Raw genomic sequence first — 15,652 nt, forward strand, 5'->3', positions numbered from 1 at the left:
TCTATCTATCTATCTATCTATCTATCTATCTATCTATCTATCTATCTCTGGACAAGGGACAGAGGAAGGGAGAAAGAGAAGAAGAGAGGGTGGGTAGTAGAGAGAGAATGAAAGGGAGAAAGAGGGAGACAGACAGAGAGACAGAGGGGGGAGGAAGAGGGAGAGAGACCCCACAGGGAAGGTCACCTGTTTCTTGTAGCCAGGCCCCATCTTTACATAGTGTGAAATCACTCTGGATATATGAAACAAACATCTTCATAACTCATTCCCCTTAACTAGGGTAAACCTTAAGCTTTCTGCTCTTGAGCTTTTTTTTTGGGGGGGGGAGGAGACATTTTATATCTAACCATAACATAGTTTCTCTTTTACTTTATATACAAACCTTAGTGAACTTTGACTGTTTGTAGCTGGTTATGGGGGTGATAGAAATTTGGTCATGGTTGTAGATCAGTTGATAATGTTTCAGGGGTGATGAGAAAAGGTTGGTATTAAGTATAATATATGTCTAGGTATTGAAAAATAGTGAATAATAAATACCTTTCTTTCACTGGCATATCAGGGCAAAATAATGAAGAATGAAAAGATAAAAATCTACCACTAGATGATCATCAAGGCTCCTAAAACCAAGAAATTTATAGACACCTATCACAGCATGTGGGTTTCTCTAAGCCTTTAAGAAAAGCTTACTTTATTAACAGCTCATTGTTCCTTTCACCACAGCAGGAATGGTATGACTTGATTAGTTTTCTCTGAGAACATTGTGAAAGAGATATATTTGCTTTTGATTTTATATTGGCTTTCTGCCTTTCATATACTAATCCTATAAATATGAAGAACATATTTATGGCTCTTTTAGATCTTATGATCAGGCCATAACTCTCAAACATGAACTACTTGTAGTAAATTCATTACACTATTTCTTAAGGATGAGAATGGCTACAAAAAATATAACACTCTAGTATGAAATTCATTGTAACAGATATGTAAATGATCTTTTTAGAATAATGTTGATTTTTCTTCTCTAATGAATACCTATTAATCATTTACTAGAAATGAGAGCGGACTATAGAGTAAGCATGCCAGCATGCATCACTGGTTTCTGAATATAAACTGTATTGTAGAAAAAAATGAAAGTTTAAGCTCAGTTTATTTTCACCATAGTATCTGGAGCCCTCACTTTATTTATTTATAGAGAAATAGTTCTTAAGCTTTACAACTTAGAGCTGTAACTAACCTGAGATTTTCAGTGCCACGAGAGAGGTTGAAGCATGAATACATTCTATGATAAGTGGCATTATGTAGGATAAAGACAATGGTGTGGGTCTGATGAGATGGTTCAGAAGTAAAAGTGTTGGCTATGCAAACAGGAGGACCCAAGTTCAAAAGCCTAGAGCTCATAGAACAGCTGCCTAAGGCTCTTTAAGGAGATAAAGTTTCCAATATGATTGAGCCATAGAGCCTTTTGAAGGAACTGAGATGATTTTTGTAAAGGTAAGTAGAGGCAAAAGATATCCAGTATTATGTATAGTGTTAATAAAATATTGTTTCTTAAATATGCATGAGTAATAAACAACTTAAAAAATGCAGAATAAGGGCATGAATTACCTTTTGAAGTAGATCCTAATAAAATTGGAGTTATAGACGGGGGCATACATTAATGTCACCCGTAGAGTGGTTTTAAATGGAGATTTATGGACTCCACACAAAACCAAAACAGCATGTCTCTAAAGAGTATAGAGCAGGACTAGATATTCTATAAAAATGTTAGACCTGTTTGTTTGTTTGTTTATTGGTATTTCAAAACAGGGTTTTCTGTGTAGCCTTGGCTATCCTGTAACTCACTGTATAGATTAGGCTGGTTTCAAACTCACAGAGATATGCCTGCCTCTGCCTCCTGAGTGCTATGATTTAAGGCATGCACCATCACCAGCTGACTTTTTCAAATTCCTTAAAAATGTTATTTACCAGATTGAAATAATTGCAAGATTTGTATTGATGCAGTTCTACTCATACTTATATTTATATAGAGGGAAAGTGATGAGAGGCAGTAAGGGGGTCCAGGTGATGTTGCTTTAGCAAGCAGCAGCAATTTTATTGGATAGAAGAAGGTGGCAGAGTTAAGAGGTACTTCAAGTAGTGGAATTTGGGATGGGTATTTGGCAGAGACCATTTGTATGAAGAATGCAGTTCATTCTGCATAGATGTGTCAATGATGCTATGAATCAGATTGGCAAACACAGGATGGGTAGGAGGTGAACAATTTGGGCATCTGCTGTATCAGTTCTCTATTTGCTGTGATAAAACAAAGCAACTTCACTGTAGGTTTATTTGCATCTACTTCTATGAGATACAGTTCCCAGTGGCACCTACGGTGGCAAGAGCAGGAGTTGGCTGGTCACACTGCAGCACACTCAGGAAACATAAAAGAGTAAAGGACAATACTCAGGTCACTGTTTTCTTTTCCTGTCTAGATCAGGACCCTAGCTCATGTTAATCAATGTGTTGCCCTCAGTTAAGGCTGAGGGCAACCCTCACAGATCTTCCCTCACAGGCAAGCCCAGATAATTAATTCTATTAATTTAATTATATTGATCATTATATCTGGCAGATCCCCAGAAATAACATTGAACGAGGAAACTGCGGCCCATCATGATGAATCCGAAGTCACAAACTGATGTGCTAGCCTCAGTAGGCTAAAAGTATCTGCTTAGTATTCACCAGTCTCTTATACTGACTAGGTTAAGCCCTCCTTATCTGGAAAGTATCTATAAGAATAGGGAGAGCAGTTTTATGCAGATGGAATGCATTAACATAGACTAAACACCCAGCAGTCATATTTGCTTTACTATGTTAAAAACATAATAGAAATATGATGTAGGTTCTAAAAACAGAGTTTGGGATCAGAGTTTAAGACAAAACACTATTACAGGTACTTTCACAGAGACAAAAAAAAAAGTGAACAAAATCCTATTACCTCTAATTCTGTCTACTAGTGATTGGGATTTTTATATTATGATCCCCAAAACTTTATTTACAGTGAATCATAAAATTATATCAATCAGGAGAAAATTAGGTAGACATCACTTTTCATAAAGTAATATACTGAAAATGCAAAGTCGTTAGGAAAAAGCATTCCAACATAACCTCAAAAACACTTTAGATAAATTTAGAATACAAGATGCTGTGCTGAATGTTTTGTAGATTATAACCTTCTATGCTTCTGCCATAGACTTTATACCTGTTTAGGAGACTCAGGCATAAAACAGCTTGGTTGTTCTTAGTGAGAGCACTAGGGTACTGACTGTTATAGTTAACTTTAGCTGTGAACTTGACATCAGCCTAGAGTTACCTGGGAATCCCAATAACTAATTGATGAAGGCGGGCCTAGCCTACTATGGGCAGTACTGGAGCAAGTGGGCCCAGACTATTTAAGAAATATAGCTGACAAAACATTACAGTAAGCCAGTAAGCAGTATTTCTCAGTTTTCTCTGCTTTATTGACCTTGACTTTATTTTCTTCCTTGACTTCCCTTGATGATGAACCCATAAACCAAACTTTCCTCTCTAGGTTGATTTGCTTAGTGTTTGATTACAACCACAGAAGACAAACAAGAACACGGATCATTAAGTGAAAATACCATGAAATATATATTATGGTTGTAACATTTGTATATATTTTTATCTATGCTTGGGGCACCAAGGAAACCATTACAGGCCATTAGAAAACAGAGCCAAAGTTTGACTAAATCGTAGAAAAGAGCAACTAGGAGGCTTTAGCTATTACCCTTATCAATGTCATTAGCACCACAGAAAAATGAGATGCAGAGACAGAAATGTTTATTTAAGTATACCTTGATTTGTGAAAGATCACTGGTGATAAAATTAAGACTCATGTTTTCTGATTCCTCAAATAAATGTACTTACAATTTCACATCCCTCAAAGCTGGAAGCTGAGCCATGATCCATATCCATAGTACACCAGAGTGTGCTTAGAGGCTCTAAGACAAGTGGTGCCCCACCTGGTGAACTAGGTCATTTTAAGTAGAAAAATCAAGTATGATTCCTGGTCCTTCTCATGTGAAAAACCCTCCATATTAGTGGCACAGAGTTAAATAGCTGTCCAGTAAATGTGTGTTCAGTGAGTATTGCAATTCCAGAGATAGTTTTTGAATCACAGTCTTTGTTTTGTTTTAGAATAAATTTATTTAGGATAGACTGTACAGGTTTCTACCCATAAGTGGGCATTTGCTGAGAGTCACATGATTTTCACTTTTAACAAGAACTAGCAAATCAGGCTGTCAGCTGATGGAGGAAGGATAAGATATGGGAGCCAGAAATTCTCTGGTCTGCCTGTGACCCCTTTCTGGAATGTCAAAACCACAAACTTTCCCAGTGGGTTGGCCCAGTGACCTCCATTTAAAAAGGTCTTTTCTTTCTAGAAACATACTGCTTTCTCCTTGTTTCTGATTCATTCCCTCACTCACACATACTCTATTTCAATCCTTGTCAGGATATAAGACCATATATTACTTTTTGCATAGTCTGAAGATGATCCTTGGCCATATGTTAAATGCAAAATCTTTATTTTGGGGAGCCATCTACTTTGTAAACCTCTTGACAAACAGATTATTGAATAACTCATGACTACCCTTCATCTGCTTAGCTCTCTAGAGAGATCATAAGACATCTTTAACAAGCCTAGAGGCCCTCCAAGTTCTGAATGACACAGAGGGCTTTTTTCTCCATTTGTATTGAAATGTCATACTCCACCCTTAATGGAATCAAAGGAGATCATTATTTGTATAAGGCATTTAAAAAAATGAAAAAGGAGGATCATCTGGGAAATAGCAAAGTTCATCCATGGGTTGTGGGTCATATGAAGAATGTTTTATCCTTCTCCTTCATTGACTTAATGACTATGGGAAACATTTTTAAGTTTCTCTATGGGGCAACCTATGTAAGAAATATTGGTTTGTCATGTGCTAGTCTTGACAAAATGCTGTTCTCCAGCACACACTCCTGAGGAGAGGCAAGATATTGAGGCAAGAGCCATGAAATTCCATCTCTTCCCAAGGCATATTTAGGATATTGTCTTCTCTGTAATACCAATGAGAAAATAACCTACTAAACATTCAATACTTTTTATGAAAATTTACCAGCACAAAACATTGTGTCCTAAGTTTATTTAAAGTATAGTTAGAGGTTATATTGACATGAATTTTCCTAAATACATTACATTTTCAGAGTTTTATTTTTCCTATGAAAAGATTCTAATTAATGTAATTTTATGATTCAATGCAAATAAAGATTTGTGGCTCATGAAATAAAAATCCTTCCTACATTACTCCCTGCCTCCAGCAATCATTAGTAGACAGAATGAGAGGTAATAGGATTTTATTCATGTTTTGTCTCTGCTGAAGTACCTGTAATAGTGGTTTGTCTTAAACTCTGATTCCAAACTCTGTTTTTAGTACTTACATCATATTTCTATTACATTTTTAACATAGTAAAGCAAATTTGACTGCTGGGTGCTTAGTCTATGTTAATGCATTCCATCTGCATAAAACTGTTCTCCATATTCTTCTAAACACTTTCCAGATGAGGAAGGCTTAATCGAAGTCTGAGAAATTCGCCAATACTCATTTGGAAGATTTTCAGAGTCAAACTGATTCCAGCTGACTGCAACTAATTGCCAAACCAATCTTTATTCCTTAACAGAAAACGGCTTTCTGTAGTATCAGAGATGTTTTTCTGTCCAATAGATTATAGACTACTTAATGAAGAGACTGGCTCACTGTTGTATTGTAAGGAAATACATCACAGACTGCTACAGATTCTATACATGTCCAGCGAGTATCTGTAAAATTGGATTGAGTTGGCTGCTTCTGACACATAAATCTGCAGTCAAGATATCACAAGCATGTGGTGTAGAAGCTGAAAGTACTTGATGTTAGTGAATAAACATGGCTTTGGCCTCAGACAGCTGAGGTTTAGATTCTGACTTTGCACGCTTGCCATCTGTTTAATTTGATAAAGCTACAGACATTCCAAGTCTCAACTTTCTCATTTTATACTGTGTATAATGGCTAGAAGTGTAGCCCTTTGGTAGAGGGCTTACCTAGCACTCTTGAGACCCTGGATGTGATCTTAATCTCCATGATACCAATAATGAAAAGTAGCTAAACAGTGAGGATAGTTATTGTTCTGTAATTGTCATTTATGTAAATCATATTATCAAGGGGGAGTAAACATACAGAGTATGCTAACTTGTATTGCCCTTAATGGAAATATGTCTTGGATGTGCCTTTATCATACTACATACTTTATTTGTTAATCTGTCTTTCCATTAGAATATAAACTCTAGAGAGCAAGGATTTGCATGATAACATCATTGTGTACCAAGTGTTCAGAGATCAATACAATGACCTGTGTTGATTCACATATTCTGTGTTGGCAGCATATAATAAGGCAGTCATTAGATATATGTGGATATTTTTTAAATTAGAAATTTTAAAAAACAATTAGTACATAAGGTAATAGATTTTATTAGTTCTTATTAGTTAAATGTTGTTTTTAATCTATTAGTCTGTTTCTTTCAGTAGATGAGTTGTCTTTGCATTTTCGATTCTTACTGAGAGGCATTTGACATTCCCATGATTTTTTTTTTGTTGTTGTTGTTATTGTTTTTTCTTCCTCCTGTTCATTTTGGGGATTTTTGGTTTTCTGTGTTGAACATGTCCAATCCCTTACCAATTCTCAATTTTTTTTTATCAATTCCTAAAATAAATTGTATTATTTCTTGTGTGTTCACTGATGAGTCTGTTTTTCTTCTTTCACTGTGTGGTTTCCCATTCTAATATCTTTTGCAATGTTTGCCTGATTGTCATATTGCCTTATTTTTTGCGTATTGTTTGATGTTTTTAAATTCTATGTCAATTTTAAGAAAGAACTTTCTGTGTATGGCGTCTTTGATAATTTTCTTTTTCTTTGAGGGCTTAAAGCATAGCATTTCATGCTTATGTAGCTTTTCCTCTTAGTAATTAAAGCATTATTGTAAAGCACTTACAAATGAAAAACAATATCCTCTGAGATTAGTCAGACCTAAAATCTGTATGTCTCAATGAGTTTCTGTATAATTAAAATATATAGAGCTTGGAGCTTCAGACTGGATTTTAAGATTATGAGATGAGAACTGATGATATTCTGATAATACTCATCTATGTAATAATTTGATTTTTTAACTTAAAGCTTATGATGTCCTTTTGTTTGTTTGTACCTTTGACATTTTAACAGATATGTTGTGGTGGATTCTTCCTTAGGCATGAGTATTTGAGAATTTTAAAAGCCTCTTGCATTTGAATGTCTCTCTCTAGTTATAGAAAAAATTCTATTAATTTTATTGAATACATTTTCTATTTCTTTAGGCTTTACCAGATCCATTTTCTACCTCACAGATTCTTAAATTCTGTAACTTGAACACATCCCATTGTTCCTATGAGTTTTTCACATTGACTAACTTCATCTTTACTTAAGTCTTAATATTTCTCCAATTTTCACCCTTGTTCCTGAAATTATGTCTTCTGTTGGGCTTCTCTGCTGTTCTTTAAAATCAAATAAAGCAATCAAGATTTATTCTTTCATTTCCAAAATTTCTATTTGGTTCCCTTTTTGTAATTTCAGAATCCTTACTGAAATTGTCCTCTGGACACCTGATATTTACATTTCTTCTCCAAGTTACTGTTTTAGCCACTTTAGTACCTTCCTTGTGTTGGTATTGATTTTCTTACTTCATTTGTCTGCTTATTGGAGCTCTCTTTGTAGTCACTGGTCCTTTTTAAAACTAGGACTCTGAGCTCTTCTAGCATTTCATGCTAGCATCTCATTATCTTTGGTTTCCAGTTCTAGGAGTTTGGAGCTTGTGGAAGTGTCATAGTGAATTGTTTTCATCTTCTGTTAAAATAGAGGTATTTCTCATTTTTCTTCTTTTCATTCTTTCCTGTGTTTTTATTTTTATTCTATTTTTATGTTAGGTCTCTTGTGATACATTTTTAATTAGGTTTTAATGTTCTAAAATGCTGATTATATTTGAAACTAATAAATATAGTTGCAGATTATCAGCAGTCTCAGTCTTAACATTCAGTAGAAGATAATTTGTTCTCTTGCTTATGTCCTGATAGAGTTCAGAGATAGTGCCTCTAGGGTACTGGTTAAGAGTCTATATTTTATAGTGCCTTTAGAAGTAAGGATATCAGTATTTCAGAGGTGAAGGAGACAATTTGGAGGAGAAAAAGTCAGAATAATATTAAGAAAAAAATTACACAAAAAAGAGTTCTGAGAATTACTAGAGAAAATATTTTTGAGTAAATATAGAGAAAAAATAACAGTATAAAGTTTTTTAAAAAACTGATATATAGATTAAAACACTATAGCATAACATTTGATGTAAATAATAATGATAATAATAGTTACAATAGCTCTAAAGTGCACAGAAGAAGGTATTATGAATGTATTTGGGAAGATGTGTTTCTTCTTCACCTTGTCTTAACTTTTGAACTAATCTTCATAGGTAGGTAACGGAAGATTTATAGTGTCAACAATAATTCATAATAGGGTCAATAATTCAAACAGGTTATGTTTGTTCTTGCAAGTGTGAAAAATTTATATCGCTGAAGTCCACTTTCTTCCAAAATTCCCAGTCTGACACTTGCTGTCAGATTGCAGCTTAGTCTCTGGTCATTCATTTTGTCAAAACTTTCTGTGACTGACACTGAAAAAGAGTTTGGAAGACCTGATTACCCATGTTTACTTTTTATGGAGTCTGTCTGAGTTTCATACCACACTCTGTAGCATGTCTAGGCAGTGGCAGGGATGTATACTGAGGATCACTGAGAAGTTTTCAGTTTCAGGTTCCATACTTCTGATGTTCTCTCCAGTCTGTTCTGCTTGAAGCCTTGTACCCTTTATCACACCATAGTAAATTCTGCTTCAAATTTCTCATGAGTACTGTAGCTCAACCAAGTAATGGGCAGGAGCAGGTGTATGAGTTTGGAATTCCTCTCAGCTTCAAACAGCTGTGCTACACTTTGACCTCTGAAGTTGGCTGTGCTCTCCCACCTCTGGTTTGGGTTTCTGAAACTTGGTTTTACTTTGTTGGTTGTGTGGGAATCTGTTTCCCAGGCAGCTACAGCTGAATTTTCCAGGGTGCAGGCAGCAGTGTGCTTAGGCTGCCATGCTGGCTTGCTTGGTTGTTGCTTTGTGAGCAAAATCATACCAGGGATTATTTCTGTTTTGCATAGCTCTTTCTTTTATAAGAATAGGATCTATTTTTTAGCATCAATATTTTTTTCATCCAGTCTCACAGACACAGCTCCTAATATGTCATCTTACCTTGAATTCTAAAGAAGGCCACATGTAGTTATTTAACATTTGAAATGTAGCTAGCTACTATGACTTACAAATTGAATTTTGAATTTTATTCAGCTTTAAATAATTTAATGTAAGTATCCACATACACTTAGTGAGGTACTATATAAGCAGAGGTATAATAAATATTTCATAGTCCTTTTACATTTATTTACTTATATTTACTTATATTACTTATATTTAGGTGCACACACAAACATACAAGCATACATACGAAAGCACATTTGTGTAGTTCAGAAGACAAGGTAAACTAGTCAGTTTTCTCCTTTGACCATGGTGGTTCAAGGGTTTGAATTCATGTCACTAGGATAAACGGCAAGAGCCTACAACTGCTGAGGCGTTTTACAGGCCCAATTATCAAAATCCCATTTTTTTTTAAAGATAAAAGCTTCCTGCCTGGTTGTAAATATTAAACAATGTAGCTACATAAATGTATATTTATTCACTCTTTAAATATTATCATTAAAACTCTCTATTTCATCACCTGCTCATTTGGGGGAGCATCTGAAGCCGCAGTGTAGTGTACAGTTATGATTCCAGTTTTAGTAACTTAGTGAATTCTGTCTCTTTTTGCTGACAGGTCAAGAAAGATTTGGAAACATGACAAGAGTCTATTACCGAGAAGCTATGGGGGCTTTTATTGTTTTTGATGTCACCAGACCAGCCACATTTGAAGCTGTGGCAAAGTGGAAAAATGATTTGGACTCAAAGTTAACTCTCCCTAATGGTAAGCCAGTGTCAGTGGTTTTGTTGGCCAACAAATGTGACCAAGGGAAGGATGTGCTTGTGAACAATGGACTCAAGATGGACCAGTTCTGCAAGGAGCATGGCTTCGTAGGATGGTTTGAAACATCAGCCAAGGTAATGCTACATTGAATAATAAGCTTAATATAGTAAGATTCACAAAGAATCCAACACATAACCATTATCATTATTATACTGATAATAATGCTTCTGCCCAGTGATTTAGAGCTAGCGAATTGCTTTGTGCTCTGTCTCACAGTAAGGTAATAAGTGGCAGAAATTATTATTTACATCTTAAGAAGATTATGACAAAATAAGCCAAACCATTTGTACATGGCTACATTCATCATAATTTATAATTGTGTACAACTTTTTTGAGCTCAATTTATGCCAGCATGTTTTATAAACATTCTTGCACTCAGTTTTACAACATTATATAATTTAATAGAAAATTATATATTAAATATACATTTATTCATGAATATTTGAAAATACATGAAAGAAATAGGTGTCACGTTCTGTGTTACTGCCTTACTCTTTACACTGTGACTGTAAAATACATGCATGTAAATGTCAGGAATTTCATTTTGTCATATGAGTGAAGAGATGACAATTATATAGAACCACCATACTGGGAATACTAGGATAGCAGGGCAAGAGATAGACTAGTACAAATGTGAAGAGCATAGCCTAGCTTGGTCTTTCTGGTTCTCCTGGGAGACCGGAAATGGAAAATGCCAGGAAGTGGAAGCCTATGCAAGAAACAGGACCTAGGTGCCTTTATGTACAAAGATTGCATATAGAATTGTGCCTTACATTACTCTGATTTGTTAGTACAGTCTTCTTTTCTATTCTCACTTTCAGTTCCATTTTTGGTTTATATATTAAATCTCAGTATTAGCAGGAAATAACTTTAATAGTAAATTTATTTAACTCAATTTACTTTCAATCGACATACAATGCTTATACAAATTTATGTCATGCAGTGTACTTTGATTCATTGACTCATTGGATAATAATCAAAATAGGGTAGTTAGCATATTCATCACCTTTTTTTTGTTGTGTTTTCTGAGACTTTCTGTATGTATATAAATATATGATTTAGATTATTTAGATTATAATCGATATAATTTTACTGTCATAGCTGTTCTACTCTTTTTAATTAGTGTAAAACAAATATTTAGATATCTGTGAAGCCCAAGGATTTGCTGCTTGTTTGGGATTCAAACATTCATAAGACAGGTATTATATCTTTAGTTACGGAGGTAATAAATAGATTTCATTGTAGACATTTGTACATAGCTCCAGAGAATTTGGGAGGAAATTCCTTGAATGACCATCATTTAAAGTGGGTTGTGGGTATTCTGTTTACATAGTATCTGACTATAGATATGATAATCTACTGTATAGTTTAAACATAGCTAAATATTTTCAAATAACTGGAAGAAATAAAATGTTTCATTAAATATGTTTCCTTTAATTTAAATATTACTGGATTCCTATGGGAAAATGACAATGTTCATGAATAGTGGCTCTAGGGATTGAAAAGAAAAAGTTTATTTGAGAATATCCCTGAAGTGTAAATCCAGCAGGATTAAGCTACTGCTCAACTCACAAGATGATGGAAAGGGAAAAGAGCTGGTGGTCCCACTGCTGGGGTCCCTCTGCTGGTATCCCAATTGAAGCAGTCTTGGTTAGAGTAATTTCTGGACACACTCAGCACCTGGCCTCTCTCTGGTCCACCATAGCTCACTAAGATTCCCTTGTGTTTAGAGAGTTATGTTGCTCAGTTCTTAGTGTTGCCTTTTTTTTTTAATGGTTTCATGTTCTCCTGTACTTCTAGCTCTTTTAGTCCTTAATTAGCCATTTCCTATTTTTGATGAACCCAGGGAATTTTAACATCTGTAGTCTTCTGAATGTTAGCCTGGATTTTTCCTTTTCATTCCAAAATTTCAGTTAACTAACACTGTCTCCATTTTCCTTGAGCCACACACCCCTCTTTCACACTGTCTGTACTTTCCTTAAGATCCTTTGCTTTTTCCTTGCTCTCTTGTTTCGCTCTTTCTTTCTTACTTGCTTCTTTGCTTTGTTTCAACTCTTCATCTATTCACAAGGAGACATAACCCTCTGGATTACTTTTCTAACTACTCGTGAACTGGAAGGAATGGTTTCTAAGGAGAAGTGGTCTTTTATTAGTCTTCTACTGAATGAACACCATCAAGTATCTCTTACTTACCAGTCAAGTATTCTGTACACTGAAACTGCAGATACTTATAAAGCAGATACAATCAGTCTTCATGCCTAACCATAGGACAACATATGTAAAATCTATAGTGTGCAGAATAGTGATTAATTACTAACAAGGAAAGGGGTAAAGCGGCTATGAACTATTGGGCGGGTTTAAATTTCTTCAGGGTCTAAGAACTTTCTTAACTTTGTTTTCCTTATATCTCTTTGTTCCTCTACTGCAGCATCAAATTCTATATGCCTAAGACCCCTATGCTCATTAACTTCAGGCCTAGCTGACCTTCCCACTTTAATACTGCATTTCTTTCTTTTTTTTCCCCCCCCAAGAAGGAGTCCTTTAATAGATTGCACAGACAGGAGACACAACAGGCCAGCACCCTGCTAGCAGGCCCAGGTGCTCTGCCAGCAGATGCAATGGCCTCCCCAACCTGGGTGTGGGCTGCAGGGTGGAGATGAAGTGGTTGAAAAAAACACAGCTGTACTAATTCTTCACTTTCACAGAAAAGAGAACCTTGGGGGAGCAGGTCACTGGAGAATTTACATAGAGCTGAATCTGAAAGCCCACCCCTAGAGGAGTTAACCTCCCCCTGAGCTGGCTGTGCTCAGCAAGGGGCAGACACCACAAGGAAGATGCTGGCCAGTCCACAGAGAAACATGGTGACTTAAATAGCTGTTCCTCCCTTTCCCAGTTGTTAGCATTTCTACATTATGTACATTGTTGTGCTTTATTGCTCCCACCCCAGCCTTTGCCTGAAGCTCAGGATGGAGGGAGGAACCCCTGAACTAGATTCAGCTGGGTGGGAGCACCAGGCCCCCAAAGGCTGGTTAACACTGTGTTTCTAATTGTCCAAATTTACACCAGTATTACGTTTGAAGAGAAGTATATATATGTGTGGGAGAGTGGGCCATGGAATTTCACAAGGAGTGTACACACGGTTGTATAAGACCACATGGTGAAACATAAAATCTACATTCTACTTCTCTCTTCTCTCTAAAAGCAATTCATTTGAAGTTGTTCTACTGAACATCCTAACAATAATGGCTTGCTAACCCTGAGTCATCATTCACCATTAATATTTGAAACCTCTGCAAAAACATGCATGATTGGCAAAGTGGAGAGCCAAGCTGCTGAACAAGTCTTTTCACAGATCTGAAATAAAAGTCTGCTAAAGTTCTGAATACAGCATTGCAACCCATAAAACTGAGACCCAGATTAAATTTCCTGTTTGACCCGAGATGGCAGCATTTGGGAACTGCAAACAGTCTCTTCTTTGATTGCATGTGGGATCAGGGAATGTGTCCATTATAAAGCATTTTGATAAAGGAAGTCTTTAAATGACAAGAGATCTCTTGCGTGATATCATAATCAGCTGGTGATGAACATCTGATTTCCATTTTTCTCTTTTTGTATCTCAGAAACTACTGAGCCAAAGCCACACACTCTGTCTTTGCCCTCATAGGCACAACATGTAGAAATCCCATGGACATCAGTAGCAACCTTGCCCTTAACTGAAACTGGAGCTCATAATCAAAACTATCTTCCACCATGCTGCTGACCCCACTGCTGAGGATTTCATGACTTAGCCTTGCATTTTCTTCAATAATATGCATTGAGAGCTTTAGCGCCTGTTCTTATTGATGGAAAAATATGATAGTAGTCTCTGGCTGACTAATGAATAAAAAAGGGAGTGGATATGTATGTGTATGTATATATGTATATATATATGTGTATGTGTATGTGTATATGTATATAAAGTGGTGCATCTGATCTTTAAATCCTATCTTCTTATACTAAATTCAAAGAAAGGAAAAATGATCTTTATCAAATCAGATTTTCTTTGAAGTCTGTGTGAATGAATGCTCACTGTGGATTTTCTAGGTAGCATATGATTGTTCCCTCAAGCATATCAACTTCCCCCAAACATTCCTAGTTTATGCCTGCTATTTTAAAATAATTATTAACTTTTTCTACTCCTGGTTGTAAGCTTACACTTACAGGTATAAGTAGGATATCAGTCTATTTTTCTCTGTATATTTACTGTAACAAGGGATGTTTTATGCCTTCCTGAGACAAGACATAATCTTCACAATTTGCTTTCATAATAAAAGTTTGGAGTCCTGCCATCTACACTCATCTCAAGGTTTGACTGAACCCTGCTACCTGTTAACAGGTTCACCTAGTGCATTTCTGGAGGCTGTTGTCTGAGTTTTCCAACTTTCAGCTTTGGGATTTGCTTTCTCAACATCTTCTGAAGTTGTAATCATTGTGAAAATGTATGTGGATCACCCAGATACATTATATATGTCTTCACTGTCACACACACATACACACACACACACACACACACACACACTCCTACTGATTGTGTCCATAGCCCAGAGCCCATCTGCTAGTCTGGGATTTCCTGTCCCTATTTGGCTCTGAGGCACACACAGCTGCACACTTGGGAGAAGTCCTTTTGTATCTGACCTCCCTGCACCACTCCATTTTGCTCTTAAAATGTGATTCTGCAGGTGCAGCTATGTGCAGAAATAGGCCATTGGGTAATGGCAGTGTAGCTGGAAACAGTGGAGCATGTTGTATCTGTGTAATAGTGAGGATGAGTCAGATCCACAGAGGAAAACTTGCAGTGTTTTCTGTTCTTGTTTCCCTTTACCTCAGCCTTACTATTGGCAGATTTCCTCAACTATTTCGATTCTCTGTATAGTGTGTCTCTAGGTGCACACTTCCAAGAGTGTTCTAGGTCAATAGGTACAATGGGAAGCAGCTATTTTGAGTTAAAATCAATATGCCTGAGGATGAGAATGACCATGCTTGACTGTGCACTTTCTGACATGGTGCTACTTACTGTAGAAAGAGACTGAACACTTGACACAGCAGTTGTTTCCCCCCTATATTTTAGCAAGTGCTAAACACATTTACTAACTTTAGAGATTTGATTTTTCAGTTCACCTATACAGGGAAAACCTATAATTCTTTTGTTTTGCTTGTTTTTTTTTTGTTGTTGTTTTTGATTTTTATTTTGGTTAGTTTTTTGGAGACAAGTCTTCCATGCCCTAGACTGGTCTCAAACTCACTATGTAGTAAAAGATGAACATGTATTATTATTGTCCTATGTGTAGACAAGGTTGTCCTAGTATGACCTTGTTTTATTGATCTTTCTACTGCCACTTCCTGAGCATTGTGATTACAGGTTTGTGTTACTACCCATGGTTTTATGAGGTGCTAGGAATTGGA

At 36.1% G+C, this 15,652-nt stretch overlaps 1 protein-coding gene across 1 annotated transcript in view; it reads left to right on the forward strand.

The window, feature by feature from the left end:
- Rab38 (RAB38, member RAS oncogene family) overlaps nucleotides 1–15,652 on the forward strand; it is a 65,813-nt gene that overhangs the window by 13,783 nt on the left and 36,378 nt on the right. The window contains exon 2 of the mRNA XM_028774723.1: nucleotides 10,004–10,284. Within this exon, the coding sequence (XP_028630556.1) occupies nucleotides 10,004–10,284 (281 nt within the window). The remainder of the gene's footprint in view (nucleotides 1–10,003; nucleotides 10,285–15,652) is intronic.

This window comes from Grammomys surdaster, unplaced genomic scaffold, assembly GCF_004785775.1.
Source record: "Grammomys surdaster isolate TR1022 unplaced genomic scaffold, NIH_TR_1.0 242, whole genome shotgun sequence".
Taxonomy (NCBI): Eukaryota; Metazoa; Chordata; class Mammalia; order Rodentia; family Muridae; genus Grammomys; species Grammomys surdaster.